At 40.0% G+C, this 19,581-nt stretch overlaps 1 protein-coding gene and 1 non-coding gene across 2 annotated transcripts; both read right to left on the bottom strand.

Annotated features, from left to right (window-relative positions):
* Positions 1–7,891: 7,891 nt before the first annotated feature.
* On the bottom strand, positions 7,892–18,535 carry LOC111583069 (cytotoxic granule associated RNA binding protein TIA1-like). The gene is made up of 12 exons (XM_023291993.3): positions 18,333–18,535; positions 17,478–17,574; positions 17,149–17,247; positions 16,224–16,278; positions 15,890–15,977; positions 15,314–15,389; positions 14,983–15,091; positions 14,806–14,901; positions 12,665–12,749; positions 12,147–12,285; positions 10,800–10,951; positions 7,892–9,256 (listed from the first exon to the last, which is right to left on the bottom strand). Exons 1-12 carry the CDS (start codon positions 18,359–18,361, stop codon positions 9,118–9,120), a joined length of 1,164 nt encoding a protein of 387 aa, XP_023147761.1. The 5' UTR covers positions 18,362–18,535; the 3' UTR covers positions 7,892–9,117.
* A 388-nt stretch (positions 18,536–18,923) lies between these two features.
* On the bottom strand, positions 18,924–18,994 carry trnag-ccc (transfer RNA glycine (anticodon CCC)). The gene has a single exon. It is a non-coding gene; the product is annotated as a tRNA-Gly (tRNA).
* Between the last annotated feature and the right edge of the window lie 587 nt (positions 18,995–19,581).

Raw genomic sequence — 19,581 nt, 5'->3', positions numbered from 1 at the left:
ACCCTCAGTCAGCTGGGATAGACTCCAGCCCCCTGCGACCCAAATGAGGATTAAGCGGTGCATAGATAATGGATGGATGGAAAAGAAAAACCTAGATTGTCCCATAATTTTTATTATATGACTGTTGGTTGCACTTGAGTCATTCATGGGTTCATGGTTGTTCATGGCAGCACAGAACGTGTAATTTTTTTAGACAATGTGGTTTGTGCAAATGATTGGTTTTGTCTCATTTTTAAATGACATATGTAGAATAAACAGAATTTGATGAGATATCACGATTTAAAGCTTAGATTTGGTCACAGATAATTCATTGAAGTGGTGCAACTTTGGTAATTTTAGAAGTTAACGTGCCTTTGAAACTCACCAGTGGGTTTTGGTGTTCAGGGGTTTAAAATAAATTCAAAAAATCTTAATTTCATATACTTTAATATAACAGTTGTGACTTGAGTAAAGAAGTGAAAGATTAGAGGAGCTTGCCCCAAATTAAAAATGAAAAGGAGAATGTAAACAACATGACCTCTGTGAAAAAGTGTGGATACACTTTGGTAATAGTGTGTCAATGAAAAAAGAAGCTTAAAAGAAGGTCACATTTGTAATAAGGCTCTCACAAAGACAGAACTTTCCTTAAATGTTACATTAGGTCTATATTCTCTCTTCCCCTCAAACTCAAGCTTTTGCTATTCATATATCTCAGAGGAAAGACTGACTACTTGTAATTTTTGGTTCAAGCACTGTAAACAGCCAGAAGTAGAAAATGTTGAGAGGAAAGACGCAGGGCAGACAAAAGAGAAAGCAAGTGAGGCTGCTTTGATTGATTTCAGCTGTAATCTGCTCACTAAGTCATCTCCTGACATCTCTCTCTCTCTCTAACAGACTCTCCGTCCATTAAAGCCCAGTCGGGTCCTGGCTGAGCAGCTGTGAAGAGACAAACCATTTATCAGCCTGTCAGCTCTTGCTGCCTGTTATTCCAGCCAGCCAGACTGCACGCCTGTCCAAGACCCAATAACTCATACTGAGGAGAGCTGGCACTGCCACTTGACATGTCTCACACACACACACACACACACACACACACACACACACACACACACACACACACAAAACACAGTACATACAGTGTTTACTTTATGCTGTAGACTGAAGGACTTTAAGACTTCAAAAAACCAAAATGAGATTTTACACTGATAGAAAATAAAAGTTTATGTGTGACATTTACCAATTTCTCACACACACTCCTGATGTCACAGTCATTGGACAAGCTGACAGACAGACTGCTGAGTGACACAGAGCTGAATTACAGCAAAGCCAGCCAGCTGCTCCATAGCAGCGCACAGGAAACATGGACTGACGGCGCCACCTGCTGCACAGGGCTGCACTCACAGACTCTGCATGTTCTCTGCCCAGCAGGATAACGGCAAGGTTTCAAATTCACCCAAGAAGGTCTGGAAATAACTTTGAACCAGCAGGGCTTCAAAACTCAAAGACAGTAAAATGCATCGTGTGAGCACAGCGTCAACTGAAATTATGAAGGTTAATGACTAAACATTTTGCCGAAGTCTCCTCCAAGATACTCACCTTAATGCTCTTATTAATAATAATTGTGATCTACCTTCGGTCACATGATCTACATAGACGTCCCTCACTGCCCCGAGGTGCTCAGATGTTCCCTGTAGCTCAGCGCTAGCGCCGCTAGTCTAGAAACCGGAGACCCGAGGGAGGGTTTCCTGTGTTTCTAGAGGCAATGAGGCATAGGTTATTTATTTCACTAAAACTATGTACATGCATTTTCACATATTTTTGGACTATTGCAGTATAAATACCCATCCATTATCTATACATCGCTTAATCCTCATTAGGGTCGGGGGGGGGGGGGGGGGGGCTGGAGTCTATCCCAGCTGACTCAGGTGAAGGCAGGGGACACCCTAGACAGGTCGCCAGTCTGTCGCAGGGCTACATATACAGACAAACAAGCATTCACACATTCACACCTACGGGCAATTTAGAATAATCAATTAACCTCAGCATATTTTTGGACTGTGGGAGGAAGCCAGAGTACCCGGAGAAAACCCACACATGCACAGGGAGAACATGCAAACTCCATGCAGAAAGATCCCGGGAAAGCCGGGACGCGAACCAGGGATCTTCTCGCTGCAAGGCGAAAGTGCTAACCACTATACCACTGTGCAGCCCCTCAGTATAAATACAATAACAATAATAATTAGAAGAATTTGAATTGTGATTTTCTCAACCTCTCATTTAAAGATATCAGTACTTGTTTATAACATTTGTATATATAGACACAAATTAAATATAATATGCATAAATATAAAATATGTAACTTTTATAACCTTGGTGTCTTGCACAAAGTGGATAGTCAAACTGAATAAAAGCACAAATACATTTAAATACATGATTTCTATATCATTTAATTATTATTATTTTTAACTTTATTATTAGCACTACGAATAATAAAGGGCAGATTATGAATCAGCACCATGGAGCAAATCCATGGCTATACAGTATATGTCTGGAAAAGGTATGAAATTTAACAGCAAGGACTCCAGGAAGAGTAACCACAGTTAAATAGTCCAGTATCTAATGGTGATCTAAATTCAACTTGAAAATAATAACTTGTCACAAATACACTACAGCACAGGGTTTGAACCACTGACTTTCTGATCAATGGTCCTGATACTTAACCATTGCACCACCACACACCTTATGTCACAAGGTATGTTTCTGTCTGGTGTTTCAAATTCGTGCTCCATGTGCCCCCTTTTAACTTTGAGCACCTGCCCCTCCAAAGGTCTCTGCACGGCCCTGTTGCTCAGCTGTGCCGGGCTGATAGCATATCACTCTTAACAAGTGAGGATAGAAACAGTGAGTGGTTCAATAGAGTTGAAACCTGAATATAAATAGTTTCAGCAGATGAGTTCTCAGGTTCAGCAATGCCTCTGTGCTTCATTTGATCAAAAGTTTTGAGCAGCTTTTGTTGGCTCTCATGTTAAATTCAAGGTCTTTCCCATAGTTCTGTATTAAAGTTAAAGAAGCAGCAGATTTAATATTTGATTTGATTCTAAACTACAGCCGGATCCCTGTTTTAGCTGAAGTTTGCCTGTTAATTTCACAGTAAAGGAATATGTGTATTTATGTTTGAATGTCATGTAATGCCATGCATCTTATTTACATATACACCAGTCAGGCATAACCTGACCACCTGCCTAATACTGTGTTGGTCTCCTTTATGCTGCTAAAACTCCTCTGACCCAGTGGGGCATAGACACAGGACCTCTGGGGATGTCCTGTGGTACCGGGATGGTGGCAGTGAATTCTGTGGATCCTGTGGGTTGCAGGGTGGGACCTACCTAGATAAGGGTTACCCTGGTACATCCCACAGATGCTCAATAAGATTTGGATCTGGGGAGTGTGGAACCCAGGTGAACACCTTAGCTCAGTCTTGTTCCCCATGCCGCTCCTGAGCAGTTTTTGCAGTGAGTTGGGATGCATTGTCCTGCTGAGGGCAACTGGTATCAAGGACTGCTATCACCATGGGGGGCAGGGAGGTGGGGGGTTGCTTGATCTGCAAATGTTTAGGTGGGTTGTAGATGTCAAACATCCACATGAATGTCAGGACTCAAGGTGCCCCAGCAGAATGTTGCAATTATAACAAGATCATCGATGTTATTCACTTCCCCGTCAGTGGTCTGAATGTTGTGGCTGATCGGTGTATATATTACCATTGATTTAACCTGGAAAACCTCACTGGGATTTGAAGTGCTGTTGCCAAAAGAGGCAACAGCAGTGATTAGAACAGAAGAGCAGCATAAAACAAATTTCTATACCAAAAATGCATCAGAAAAATGAGAAAAACTACAGCGCAAATCATTAACACACCACATTCTGAAGACAACATGAGATTGCAACCCACTATCAAGAGACAGTAAGTGAGTGAGAAGATCATCTAAAGCAGTGACTCAATAAGATTATCTCATTAAGTTCTAAAATACCATTCAAAATGCCGACAGCCAGTTGAGACAACCGGCAGATTATACAGCAATGAGTTCAGTTTCTGACAAGGAACCATCAATTATCTATACACCTGGAGCTGGAGTCTATCCCAGCTGACTTAGGGTGAAGGCAGGGGACACTCTGGACAGGTCACCAGTCTATCACAGGACTACACATAAAGACAAATAATCACAATTTAGAATCAGGAAGAAGCCAGAGTACCCGCTGAAAACCCACACATGCACAGGGAGAACATGCAAACTCCATGCAGAAAGATCCCAGGCCCAGGCCAGGACACAAACCAGGGATCTTCTAGCTGTGAGGTAGCAGTACTAACCACGAGCTACTGTGCAGCCCTGAAGAAGAACCAAGTTTTTCATTTTAAAATCAAGTTGCAAAAGTTTTCAAGCAAAAAGTGGAGTCAGAACTTTGGGTACCATTAATAAATATTAGTCCTGTGAGTGAAAAGCATAGCAATTTATATTTTAGTTCGATATACTTAGATATTTAGTGGCTGTAATTCAGCAATGACTTTATAGATGAATGCAGACAGTTGTCAAATTAAAGGAAAACTGACATAAGTAAGATGTTGGGCCACCATATGTCACCAGGACACTTTCAGTGGACTTTTAGCATCAATTCTTCACATCTCTTTCTTCTGAGGGAACAACTGGACCCAAACCATTAGTGATGGTCCTCTGATACCCGAGGCTTCGACACATGCGCTGTAGCTCATTGAAGCAAACGTATCGAGCCACTGTGCCGAGGCGTGGTTTGGTCACGTGACTCGTGACGTTTGAATCATTTCAGTGATGTTTGAAGCACTCAACTGCTTCGAATCACCTGATTGGTTCGGTTTGTTACGTGAATCACTCAGCGGGATCGAGTGTTCCGGGATAGGAGATCCCTATTTAGTGTTGTTCATTTGAATTGTTTTTCACAGAGTAGATTGTTTTTTTTGCTGTTGTTGCCATGATTTGCTTTGAGAGTTAGTAGTATGTCAGATTTTGTAGAGAATATATATATATATATATATATATATATATATATATATATATATATATATATATATATATATATATATATATATATATATATATATATATATATATATATACATATATATATATTCCCAACTCACCACCCCCATGCCACAACACCTGGCACAGAACCTTGTCAGGTGCTTAGCTGACAGACTACAATCCAAACGAAAAAAACAGTTCACTGGCTGTTGCTACACTTGTGGCTCTGCAGTTCAAAACTTTTGGATTCACCAATCAGAGTGGCAGCCAGTGTGAAAGAACGTTTAATAACAGAATGCACAACAATTAACATAAAGAATACCAAGCAGCAGTCATCTACCTCACACGCACCACCACAGCCTCATCCTCCACCACCAGCAGCACCTTCCACAGGTATTTTTATTTTCTATTATGAATAGGGAATGACTGACATTTCTGGTGATGATGATGATGATGATCTTCAGTATTTTTCAGTTCAACTGTGGAGCCTATTGGACGAAGACGCAAGTAGAGCCTGGCAAATGCAAAGCGCCACAGCGAATGCAATTGTAGAAAGAACGGCAGACCCACTGGCTTACTGGGCAACCCACAAAACCGTTTACCCAAACTTGTACAATGGAGCCAAACATTTCCTGTGTACCTCAGCCTCATCTGTGCCGTGTGAACAGGGTTTTTTTCTAAGGCTGGGGAGATAGTGAGTAAAAGAAGGAACTGCTTGAGTCCCAAAACTGTTGATAAATTATTTCTCAATAAAAGCTCATAACCAGTTACATAAGCACACCCTCTTTACTGACCTCTTTACCAATAAACCCCAAGACATACTTTGCCAAAATCCATAATAATCCATATAATCTTTATTTGCACCAGCCCCTTGTGAAAATGACATCAGTCTGCATTTGTTGAGCATCTCATGAATGTAGCAGCACCGTTTAAATGTTTCATAACACAGAATATAAGTGAAGAGTATACAGTGTTACAGACAAACATGGCAAATAAGAAACATGCTCTTCAATAGTTATTGTCATTATTATTACTAGTAATATTATTTTTGTGTCCACTAGAACCCATACAATCATCTAGTGTAGTCAAACAGGAATGTGTGCATGGCGAATCAAATCCAAAACAATCCATGAACCAACGACCACGTCTTGATTGCACTTCATTCTATTGACCACTAGATGTCCTACTCGAGCACTGTGTGTCATTGAGGCCTCGAGTAATGAACCATGTTTTGAATGAAGTGTCGAAGCTTCAACAAAGCCTCGATCAGCCCTCTCTGCAAACCATGTCAGAAAAAATGTCCTCACAGCATAACAGAGCTGCCAGATCCTCTCAGTTGAAAGGACTGAGGGTTCAGGTTTTTCCTTTAATTTGACACCAATCTGTATAATCCAGTGCTTTAATCCAGAGGAGGTTAAAGCGCATCTGAATGTGCAAACAATAATACACTATGAAAGCCTTAGTTACAGCTATTTGTAGGGAATCTTTGTGCTCCACAAATATATACAGTATGCAAGAAATGAAATTAAAGTAAGGGAACGAGCTGAATCAAGCCTCTTCTTTAGCTAATAAAGAAAGGAAGCAAGTTTTCTTTTAGAAATTCAAGTTTCTTCAGTGATTTTACACACTGTTCAATATGAACCTCAGACAACTGAGATTAAGTCTTTATAAAAAGAAGGTTGACACTGATGTGGTTTAATATCTAAGGACATTGTTGGCTTCATCTTAGTTTTTGTGTAAACAACATAACTATGATTAGATCAGCACTGAAGATGAGCTCTGAATAGACTAGCTCTGAATATTTTTGGACTGTGTCAAAGACGCTGCAGCTGTGAGAGTGTCTGCATTTGCATTCACTACTTTACATGGCTCCAGTGCAAAAAATACTACCAGTTAGTTTAAAGCTTTTAGTAAAGACTCTTGTTTTAAGGTTTCCTACATAAAATTCTGCCTGGTCAGCATAAAGAAATGTCCACTTTTCTTTAAAGGTTTCAAAATGCTTGATATCTGGTAATTTGCTTTGTTTCTGGTTCTAATCTGAAATTAAATACCATTAACTTCTATAAGACTTTTCCCAAAGCAAATACTTTTCCAGTCACAGCAGGGAAAGCATAGGTGTGATTAATACCATTAATTATGTCTGCACTCCAGAAATAGAGCACCTGAAGCTCTATTTCTAGGACCCAGGAGGAATTCAGTGCTGAAGTCTTTTTACAGTAACATCACACAATGCACATGCTGTACCTTTATTTAAAACATATATTTATTTTTATGCAATAGTATTTTAGGTGGAGAGAGAGGAAGAGACTGAAACGATCTGCAAATTCTAGAGGAAGCAACAGTGTAAAGTTTGAGATAAATGATTTACAGTCAGAAAGGGATATTTTCATGAGAAAACTTCTAAATATGTAACTTTTGTGAGGTTTTAAGGGTTAAATCAACAGGTGTTAGGTACCTTCAGTGGTACAAAACTATAGGTGCTGTAGGATGTTTACAAGCAGTGCCTACACAATATGGCCCAATGGCCCAACTACATGATACTGTGCTGCTATAGAGTATTTGTCCAATACTACCACAGATATTAAAGTACACAATCACACACAGTTAAAAGTCAGCATTACAAAATAAACCTGTAGCTATAATGTGACCTGCTTAGAGCATGATGAATAAAGAGGGGCTTCAAAACCATATTCAAATTTTGAGATGACTGCAAGCTTTCCTGAAGCTCTGTTAATGTCATCTACTAACTCTGAAGGTAAAAATAAGTCTCGAGACAGAAACAGTTATCAGATGCATTTTTTGTGATTCAAGGCTATGTATAGTTTCCATATCTCTGTGAGAAAAAGGCAAATACAGTGTGGTTTATGTGCATTAGCATTTTAATTGGACAAAGCAAGAAAACATTGATTACAGTAGCAGAGTCATCAGTTCTCAGGGCTAACACCTTTCTAAACAAAAGGGTCTCAAAATGTCTGTAGGCACTGCCTAATTAAAAAGGGTATCTTGTAAGCTAAAAGAAACCAGCTCTATAAGGCAACAGTTACAATGTAGGCCTCCCCATTTCTCTGGCAAAAAGAGCAAGTGTAAAGGTTGAATCCACTCAGATTTTTGATATAAAATACTGGTGTTTCAATAGATCTTTAAAAAACATCAGAAGTGTCAAACATGTTCACCCTTTAACATTTGAATTGTGTTAAATTTTAAGTATGCACTGCATGGCAATGCTGTCTTATCCCTGCATGGAAGAATCGTGTGTTGCACTGTGCCAGTGTCACATTTGATAGTGCCACTCTGCTACGTACAATGTCGGAGTTAACTGTCGAGTTATCAAAACAAAAATGAAAGCAAGCACCCACAGTTAACAGTAGCATTTTACTTACATTGTTTCAAATGAATGAATGGATATTTACATGTGGCGAAAAGATTTGAGGCTGTCTGAAAGATATGAAGGAGAAATGGAATGCAAAAAGGAAACACTCTTGGTAGTCAAATTTGTCTAGCAAGTACAAGAGGAAAAAACTGTGCAATATTTATCTGCCCTTACAGAGAAACAGCAGTGGCAACAATCCCTGCAATTGATTTTAATCCAAGAGAAAATTAGAACAAATTAAACAGCTTTCCATTCCTCAAATAACAACTAAGATTCATAACTTAGCATGACTCAGACTTTTAAGTTTCTTTAAAAAAAAAAAAAAACTCTTGGTGGCTGTCTGAGAGAAAAGATGTGAAAATGGAAGCAATTTGTAAAACCCAGAAAAAAAAATTCAAAAGTTTCTCCTTTACAGTTTTATACTCATTTACAGTTAACTTAAAAACGGTAAGAGCCCTGGTTCATGGCCAGTCTTGCCTACCACAGAGGGTGTAAATACCTGTGTGGGTCAAATCGCTGCTCCCTGGCTCCTGTTACCTCAGCCCCCCCCATGAAATCCCATTTACATCTCACAGACGTCAACCTTCTCATTAGGTTCCACATCCCAGTAAAAGTCTTAGTCCTGCCACAAAAGGAGGCGGTGTTACACAGCCCCGCAGGGCACCGTACAGCCAATAAGAGGCTGATGGTTGACAAATCTCCCACCCTGCCCACCTATCAGTGTGTGGGGTATCCTGCGGCTCCCATGCCAGGCTGGTTGGCTAGCATACTCCCATTCAATCCCTGTGTAGGCTCCATAACGCCACCGTTACTGATGGCGCTCATGCCAGTCCACCCAGCACTGGCCGGTAAGTGACTGCAAAAAACGAGGTAAAGAGAGAGAAAGAGAGAGAGAGAAAGACAAAATGCCAGCAGGTTAGAAGAGACAAGGCGAAAGGGAGCCAAAGGGACGGCTTGTATTAGAGCTACTAGAACCTGGACAGGCTAGAATGAGAACAAGAAGGCAAACAGAGTTATCAGAGGTTGTGAGGGTGAGGAATGCTGGGTAAAAAAAAATCAAGCTAGCAAAAAAAAAAAAACACAAAAAACAAACAGGAAATAAAAACAGAAAGTGGAGGAATTTTAGGAGGGACCAGAGGGAAGTGTCATTTGATTATACATGGGTGGACAAGCAGACAAAGAGCATACAGGCTAAGCGCAGCAAGCTACATATTCCTTTCCACCCCAGCTGAAACCAGCCTTTAGATAGTTAAACCACACTGTAGACCAAATTCATTTCTCGTCACACATCTACATTTGGCCACAAACTATTAGAAATAAGTGATACATTCTCCCCTGATTCACATGATGTACTTGAAGGCTATTTTGCATTTCAGCAATAAAACTAAATTCTAAGTTCAGTGTGGAGATTATACAGCTTATACAGGATAAAGTTTTATCTTCAAATTTCAAGTCGAGAGGTCTAGCCTCTGTCTCAATAATTGTGCATTTACTGTACATTTGACAACCAAACACACTGCTTTCAGTTACATCTACCTCACATCTTTGTGCGGAGCCCGTTTATGCAGATGTTCACCAAGAATGTTAGACTGTCAGCAACATAAGACCTCTTCTTTATTGTTCTTGGGTGCACACAACATCACTGCATTTAGGCTGTCTGAATAAAACCAAAATCTGAGAACCTACAAATGATATTTAACATGTCCTGTTGACATTCATGTACAGATCAATCATCATCAGTAAAAAATAAATCAATGAAAACAACCACACAAAAAAAAGATGTAAAAAGCTATGACATGAATGAAGACATACAAAAAAACAACTGAACAGGCTTAAAGATAGTCCTTACACACATTGGGCAATCTTACACAGAGGGAAATTAATTCTTTATCAGCAAATTCCCCAGGTGAACAGAAAGTGAAACTTTGTTCTGATGATTTACTACTTTTTGTGTTCAGTGTATTTAGTCAATTATTCAACGTAATGAAATTCAAAATTTAGATTTTAGAAGTTTAAGAAAGTGTTTTTACATTCATTGCGTTATTATGGACTATAATTCAAATGACAAAAAAAAAAACATTTTGGAACAAAAGCCTTCAGGTATTAGGATGTGCTGTGCACAGTGAGCAGTAATGACACACTGAAACATGACTAGCAACAAAATTAAAGTTCAAATTGTTCTGTGTGGGTCTATGCTTATTTCTCAATCTTCTCAAGATGAGCAAGGTGAGGGGCTGGCGAGAGGAGCAGGGAGGAGGTGGGTTTGGGGGAGGGAGGCCATGGCTCCATCCTGTGGCCAGAGCTGGCTCTCGCTGCCCCGATCTTGAAGGGGGGACCCTGGTGTTGCTGGAGTAGAAGGAGGCGGTGAAGGGGAGCCCTGTGCACACCGTGCTACTTACTTGAAGCCCTGCTGGTTCCAAGCCTGGCCGTAGACACCGTAAGTGGGGACCTGCCACCCATTCGGGACGTACTGGCTGATCTGTGGCCCATTGCCGTACCACTGGCCCCACTGGCCATAGGGCTGGGCTGCAGCGAAGCCCATCTTGTTTTGCTGTAAGGTTTAGTACATAAAGTATGGTTTAAGTATGGTTTACCCTCCACCACTTCAACAGTCTTAGTAATCACAAACCTTAATTTACCAGGAAAGTTTGTAACTTTTCTTTCCTGCTGGGAACTTGCAAAATTCAGTAACTGACTGGACAAACATTAGGTCACCATGTGATGCAATGTAGGGATGTTACAAGCACATGGACCAATGGGTCCATTTCCCTGGGCATGTCACAAGGAGAAGTATGGTTTCAAAGCCACAGCAAAATGACAAAAACAATGTTTTTTAAATTCGAATCCTTTTAAACTTGGACAACACATTTGGTCTCAGTACCTACTATATATGAAGCTCATTTAAAGGGATAGTTCGGGATTTTTGACATGAATCTCTATGGCATCCCTATCATTAGTAACGTACACTCTCACTGTCTTACCCCCGACAGTGTCCCGTGAGCCGAGTTCTGGTCCGGTTCTGGTCGCGGCGAAAGTAGTGATGTTGTGTGAAAAGAGTGATTTATTTGCATCACAAAACCCATTTCCACGAAAAAGTCACACCACGTAATCACTTGGCACTACTTCCTGTCCCGTCGTATCAATGCGCGCTGTCCTCCAGCTGACTGCTGTGTCACGCAGCAGTCAGCTGGAGGACAGCGCGCATTGATACGACGGGACAGGAAGTAGTGCCAAGTGATTACGTGGTGTGACTTTTTCGTGGAAATGGGTTTTGTGATGCAAATAAATCACTCTTTTGAACACATGCTGTTTTTAGAAGAAATACGTTTTATTTAAGTGACCCTGGAAACCTGCCGGACTACTTTCGCCGCGACCAGAACCGGACCAGAACTCGGCTCACGGGACACTGTCGGGGGTAAGACAGTGAGAGTGTACGTTACTAATGATAGGGATGCCATAGAGATTCATGTCAAAAATCCCAAACTATCCCTTTAACCCTTAAACATGAAACTAAATGAAAGAGGCAAAATGCTCAATTTCCTTTCATTGTGATGTTCGATGATGCCCGAGATGTGGTTTCTAATCATCTAATGTTTAAAATACATACCACGCCACAACACAATGCAGCACTAACCAGAAGCTTATGGTTATATCGTCCTAGGAGCTCCTAAGAACTGAATGACTAGATGCTGTTTTTTTGTTTGTTTTTTTTTTTACACAGCATGTACAGAATATGGTGCATTTACCTGGGGCATAGACATCTGCTGCATTGAGTTCATCATATCCGGGGTCTCTTTACCCCAGTAGCATTTCACTATGTGGCCTTCTATTGAAGAGCCATTCACTGACACAATGGCATGGGCTGCTGACTCATGGGAGTTAAACCTGGACAAAACAGAGTGAGAGAGAGAGACTAAGGAAACACTGAATCTCATTTTATGCATTTCATAGATTCCAACGCCACTGCTGGAGATCTGTACTGTAAACAAACTGTGTGAAGCCCAACACAGATGACTGACATGCACCAAGGACTTAAACAGAGAAAGAAAGAAAATTACAGCACAGTCTGAAAACCTGTACAATTCCTGCAACTTATAGCATTAAAAACATGCCATACCAGTAGTCCACAGTATCCTCAAAATACTGGCTGTTGTCTTTACCACACAGTGTACTATAGTTTTGCTGCATGTGTCTAGGGTCCACATCATACTTTGACCTGACTTGAAAAAGAAAATGATACAGAAAAGACATAAATTCCACATACCTCACAAATGAATAGCCTTTGTCAGGAAAAACTCTGACTTCCATGATTTGTCCAAAAGGGGAGAAAGTCTGTCTCATCAGTTGCTCTAAAAGCCAAGCAGACAGTGAATATTAGATCCTGTTTCTATGTGGGTTGTGTTTTAAAAAAAATAGCTGCAAAAGAGACATGCCATGCTATCACCCTCGGGTACAGGTCTCTTGGTGGTTGCAAGTTAAAATCACGACTTTGCTGATAACACCACAGGACCTTGAAAAACCTCACTGAGCAAAATAACCTCAGCTAAAATATTGTAATGACATAAACAGGCAGTGCATGCATTAATTTATCTTTTTAACCCTTTGATGCACAGTGTGGATCAGGAGATACCCATTTTCCATTGGATTTGGGTCAGTTGTGATTCCTTTTGTGCATCAAAGCGTTAATCACATATAGCATTTCCACCGAAAAGATCAAAATTGCAAATTAATTTATCCCATAGCGCAGTATTGTTTGTGTAGCCCCCGCCTGTTATAGATTACATCAATGCATCAGAATCATTGAAAATGAGTCATTCAAATTACGTTATAAAATGCTGTAATTTCCCACTATATCATCTTTGACAAAGAAAAGCACAAAATCCTCATATTTGAGGTGTTACGACACAGAGAATTTGACACATTAACTTTTTAAAAAATGACCAAAACATTTCTTTAGTTACGAATAATTTAAGTACTACTGACTAACTAATTACTGCGGTTTTAAATATAACATTCAGTGCAATGTTATGGCTCAATCATGGGTTGTAATCATTTTTTTTTAACAACAACGGGGTTCAATAGCTATGACTGGTATCATTTCTATTTTAATGATTCCAGTTTCAGGAGGTCGTAGATATGGTTACTGCATCAATAAAATCTTTCTTTTTCTTTCATGCATGACTAAAAATAATGTAATAATATAATATGTTGCATAATATCTTAACAGTTACGGCATATCTTTCTACACTGACTACTTTTAATACCCCAGTACGTTTTCAAATATCACAAAACATGATTTTATTTTAGATAAAATGTTGAATGCAGAACTTTTGTGGTATTAGTACTTTTACTTAAGTAGGGATCTGAGTACTTCCTATCCCTGTCTATCAAGGTAAACAAACATGTAATAATTACACAAATAAATATAGTTATGTTTTTCAAATCAGTGACTTTACACACCCACAACCTGACTCTGAGGAAAGCTGAGATGCAAAGCAGTGGGTTTGTTGTGTAAAGTGAGTATCTCATGTTGTTGCAGTCACAGTAAAGCTGCTAGAAGGGCAGTACAGATACTTTAGTCAGCTGTAACGAGCTTCAATGAGCACAATAGTTATCAAATGTCTCTGTGTTGTGTTCACTGTCGCAGAAGAGAAATAAAGAGTCCTGTTCATGTCATGCCACTACAATGTCTCCCTGCATTCTTCACACAACAGTTTTGAGACACTATTTACCACTGATAAATGCTAAGAGCAGAAACACAGAGCAAGATAAATTAATCACAACTGTAGCAACAATGGTCTCTTTTCTGGTATTCTAAATATTTTCAAGTACGTTCTGCTACTCTGTTAACAACAGCGGAGTCCAATTCCATCCTCATGAAGTGTTTTGTAGCATTTCCTAAATTAAAGTGATTATCACACAATGTGCACTGTTCACCTGCGAATCAAGCAACTCTGCAATGGCTGAGTTGGTTAAGTGAGAGAAACACTAGACTCACAACTCATTAAGACAAGTGTATTAGAGGAAGAGTAAGACAGGCAAGCAGTCAGCTCACATGACTTGATGATTCCTTTGGAAGCAGAATTTTGGAACAAGTTCAGTTCGAAGTTGGGACTGGCTCTCGATGCTCAACCCTATCTACAGTACAGAGTTCTAAGCTACACAGTTACTATACTTGCTAATAGGATAAATTCACTATCACTTCTGCCCTCACTGAAATACTACTGAATAATAATAGAAAGATTAGATAAGAATATACATATCTCCTTAAAAGTAGTGCTCACTGTTTTTTTTTTTTCAGCAAACACCTCTTCTCCTTTATTCAACCTATACCTTTGCTGTATTCAGTGTTGTCAGTGTTATTATCACATTTATGTTAACAACATTTTTCACTGTATTCATTACCTGTCAGTCCTGTGCTGACTCCACCACAATACACAGTGCAGTTACTGGGGCTGGACTGACTCACTACTTCATCAAAGGATAGGTGCTTGGAGTTATCTGGCAGGAACACAAGGAAACAATTCTCCTGTCAATCCGACCTCCACAGCAAACAAAATCTGCATATTTTTGACAACTTACTTTCATAGGTAGTCTTTGGGGCGGGCGGCTTTCTAGTGGCCCAATTAGTTCGAATCTGTCTGCCTCCTAACCACTGACCCCCCATGTGCTGAATGGCGTTCTCTGCGTCCTGTAAAAATAAAGAATCTGATTAACTAATCAAGGTAAAGGCCAACAACATAAACTCTAAGATGTACCTCTTTAAAATCGAACAACACAAATCAAGAGGCAATCTTTGTGCCAATTTTAAAGTAAGAAGAAGAACCAGTTTTGTCCTTTGGAGATGTATACACACAATGCTTTTAAGAGCCCAACTATTAACAGCAGTACAAACACAATGATGTCAACTTACCCATTTATTAAAGAAAGACACAAAACCATAGCCTTTAGATTTCCCTGTAGCCATGTCTTTCACCACACGAGCATCTCTGTGGACAAAAACATCAACGACAGCACATTACAGTGGCTTTCTGAACTCTGCAATTCAGGGCTGTAACTAATAATTATTTTATAGATTTTTTTAATCTATTAAATGTTTAATTTCAGAAAGTACCAATAAAATATTTTTAATTTCCTATAGGCTAAGCTGACCTCTTGAAAATGCTTGTTTTTTACTCACCAACAGTACAAAAACTTGAAATACTTAGCTTAGTAACACAGATACCACAGAAAACATGCAAATTATCACATTTAAGGAGCTACAGTTTGCTAATAATTGTTATTTTGCCTAAAAAATTACTGAAGCAATTAACTGACTTTCAAAAAAAATCATCACAATGTCTAAAAGTCTATGAATGTACCCCACTGTTTTTCTTAATAGGTTTACTAGTATGTAGCAGGAATGGGGATCGCATTGCTTCCTGGTAGCAGAGATCAGTCTATCCCCAACTGAATCATCTTCATCAGCAAATATTAGCTTGATACTTACGATATCCTGCCGAATGGACCGAAGGCAGCTTTGACGTCTTCTGTGGTTATTTCTGGGCTGAGGTCTCCAACAAACACATGAAAGTGATCTATAAAATGAAAAACATAGTTATATGTATCTTACATTACAGGCACTGACTTAAACTTTTGTATCCTGTCCAAGATGGTTACATGCTGTCTTGACTAAAATAAAGCATGTATGCAATGAAAATCAGACGGTAATGGGATTTTCTATCATTCCAAATCTGTAAAACATCAAGTACTTATGAATCAGACTTCTCTGCTGTATTAATTTCATGAAGCATATGTCCTTACCAACAAGCACAAGTACTTACTACTTGTGTCTTTTTTCTGGCTGGTTGGCGTCGTGGCCCAGTTGACTTTGACTTCCTGCAGAGAAGGGCAGACAAAGAACAGGCCAGGTGGTGTATGTTTACATCAATTAGCAAAACCTTCATTATAAGGGGGAACGAATGTAAAGGCTGCCTCAAAAAGTGCTTAAATATCTAAAATCATCATGAAGAGATATTAAATTAAATGTAATGGTGCCTTATCTCTCACTGATATTGTATCAAACTGTAAGCACGAAGTCAAGAGCACAACCATGGGATGATACAAAAGGGGCCACTGTAATCAAAGGCATAAACCAAAAACAACAAATGCATAAACTACAATAACATGCTTTAACAAATACAGTTAATATAAACAGAGCGGCTGTTTAGGTCAGCGCCACAGTCATCTGTGGTTCCGGTTTATGTCCTTTTACTGAACTCATTATTACACTATCCAGCACCACTTTAATATCCTTTTATGTGGCCCAGAGGTCTTCTATATGTTGCAGATTAAAATGTTAATGGTTTGCTCTATTGTACTAAGTAAACTGGCTTCATCAAGCCTCCAAGATTGCATTTTTGCACCCCTGAATTATATTTGTCACTAATTTGTCTTCGGAATCTCACTTCGGTTGAAACATTCACATGAAGACAGCTCATACCTAACACTATAACTATTTCCAGACCTTTACATTTCAGTAGCCAGAAAGGAACTAGCATTACCAAAGGAGAAATAATTTTTTGACAGTCTGAAATTTGTAATATCTGTTTTGACTTTTTAAAGCTCTAGCAGCCTTCTCTTGCCTATCCATTTAACGGAATATATCAATGGCAGCAGTATGTTGTGTCTTTAGAAAGCATGAACCTTAATTTCCCATTCCCAAAACCCCTCCTCATCCCCACTCACCCTGTAGATACGATAGCTTACCTTACCCATTATTTTCCTTCCATTCATGGCTGCCAATGAGGCAGCAGCATGCCTGTGGTCATAGAACTCCACAAAGCAGTATGGATCATTTCCAGCCGTCTGTCAACGGGAAAACAATACTGATATTAAGTAAACACTTTCATCACTGCTAATGACAAGAGCCACCTACTGTAGTTTGGTGTGTCAGACCTGACATGACAGACTGAGAAGGGAAAAATCAATCATATAACACGTGCAGACTTTCAAAGACAGCACCACAACCTTTCAGGCCAAAGCCTAATGCCAGTTCCCACAGTCGAACCATCCTTAGGAGAGGGAATAACACTCACATCAACGATCATTTTACAGCTCTTGCAGGGTCCTATCTGTTGGAAGACCTGGAGGATGAGGGGCTCGGTGACATCCCTGGACAGATTCCCCACATACCTGCAAACAAGGAGAAATGTAGGGGAATGGAGTCTTTGTCAAACAGGAAGTATCATGCAAACAAAGGCTAGTTAACCGGGCTAGCTACTGCCCACAACAATTCCTTATATCAGCAAATAAACAGCAATGAAAGAGGACTAAATACTAATAGGAATTTTTACACAAACAACTCGAGTATGGTCACCCCCTCTCTGGAACTGTCCCGTGTCGTCTCACCGAGCGTTGACGTGGCTTGTCTGCTAGCTAGCTAAAACACGGCTAGCCGGTCCACACGGGCCTCAGGCTAAGTGTGTTGGCAGCTAGGGGTACTTTAATAATTACATCCTTCCAGCTACGGTCTACATAATGCTTGTTCGTTCTTAATGCGACAACCTTAGTGAATATAACTATCATTTCATAAAAACATCTGCGTTTAAGAGGAAGTGACTTATTGGATGCGTTTACATCTTTTGCTAACGGCAGCTAGCACTAGCTAGCTACTGGCTTTCATTTTCGGGCGAATTACGGTTTCGTCTATTTATACAGATAAATCAAGCAGAACTTTGTGTCCATATCGGTAAATATATTACGGTATTACATGTATAAACGTCGCAATTGCCAACGTGAAACAATAATGCAAATTAAATACCCGCGTGTGTGTCAAAACGACATGGTTTTATAGGTCTTAATAGAAACAACAACGTGGAAACATTTCGGAAGCGCCGTAGTTAGACGAAGCCTTCCCATTCCAGGGCATAGACAGGGCCGCCGTTACTCACAAGGTTCTGGGTTGATCGTCCTCCATCATCAAGGTTTAGTGGTCGCGTCCTGAGAGCTCTTTAGTCCACTGACATACAAATTGTGCTGAACTTGAGCGACCGCGACCGTAAAGACTATATCTACTATTTAACGATAAATCCGTGGCCGCCTCTGCTCACACACACCGCAGACAGCCTCCGTCTGATGCAAACAATAGGAAGTTGAAGATGGCGGAGGAGCGGCGTCAGCAGCGTCAACCTGCGCGCTGAAATGAAGCCAAAATCAAGCGCTCTTTCTCCCACACTCAGAGATGTGCCTCCACATCTGTATCTGCATGGCAAAAAACTGCACACACAGACACTTATTATTGACTCTGCAAAGCTGTGGTGAATATTATTTTGTTAGCCGCTTCGTAGTCGTTGCTTATTCAAACAAAGTGCAAAGACGTTGAGGAAAATAACAGCTGGACACATCTGGGAATATTGTTAGCCAGAGTCTGCTGAGATGTCTCACAACTACAGAACGATTTGATTATAACTTTTGCGGTGAAGTGTATCAACTACTTGCAATATATTGTAACAGTTTAGTGTCGAGCATCGGAGCAAAACGTGTGCGCCGCCCGGGAATCGAACCCGGGTCGCAAGAATGGGAATCTTGCATGATACCACTACACCAGCGGCGCCGCTCTTCTTTGAACAATGAAAAGTCTGTTACTGTGGTTGACAAACAGCTTTTCTCAGTTGCTTTGATATATTTTTCGAATTATCCTCGATATTTGCACAACAGTACGTGCGTTTCTCAAACTAATTCGTACAAGTAGCAAAACACCATGGATTACATGCAGAAGCCAGCCTCGTGCTCAAAATCCTTAGTTCATTTCTCAGAAGTAAATATCTGTGTCAATGAGCATGTCAGTGCCATCAGAATCACAAGTTCTTGTGTCATTTTGTCTGGATAAGACAGTCAAATTGCTTAGTCATGTTTCCATTATAATAGTGTACTCTGGAGGGATGTTCTGATGTAAACTATGGCTAAAGTTTTGATGACAATTATTGTAAATTGTAAGGGACACTTGCATGGGAGATTGATTGCAAGAAACTGGACGGGATTGACAAGATTAACCCTAACCCACGTCATTGTGATACAGAAAGGAAAACAGAGCTGCATAGCACAGAAAAAAAAACAACAAAAGTAGAAATGTGAATATAGGACAATCTCCTTAGGGAAAGCTGTACATGCAGTGCTGTAGGAATTACAGTACAGTCTTCC

Source organism: Amphiprion ocellaris, chromosome 6 (genome assembly GCF_022539595.1).
Source record: "Amphiprion ocellaris isolate individual 3 ecotype Okinawa chromosome 6, ASM2253959v1, whole genome shotgun sequence".
Classification (NCBI taxonomy): Eukaryota; Metazoa; Chordata; class Actinopteri; family Pomacentridae; genus Amphiprion; species Amphiprion ocellaris.
Note: the sequence above shows the minus strand (reverse complement) of the source record. Positions and strands in the feature narration are given on the sequence as shown.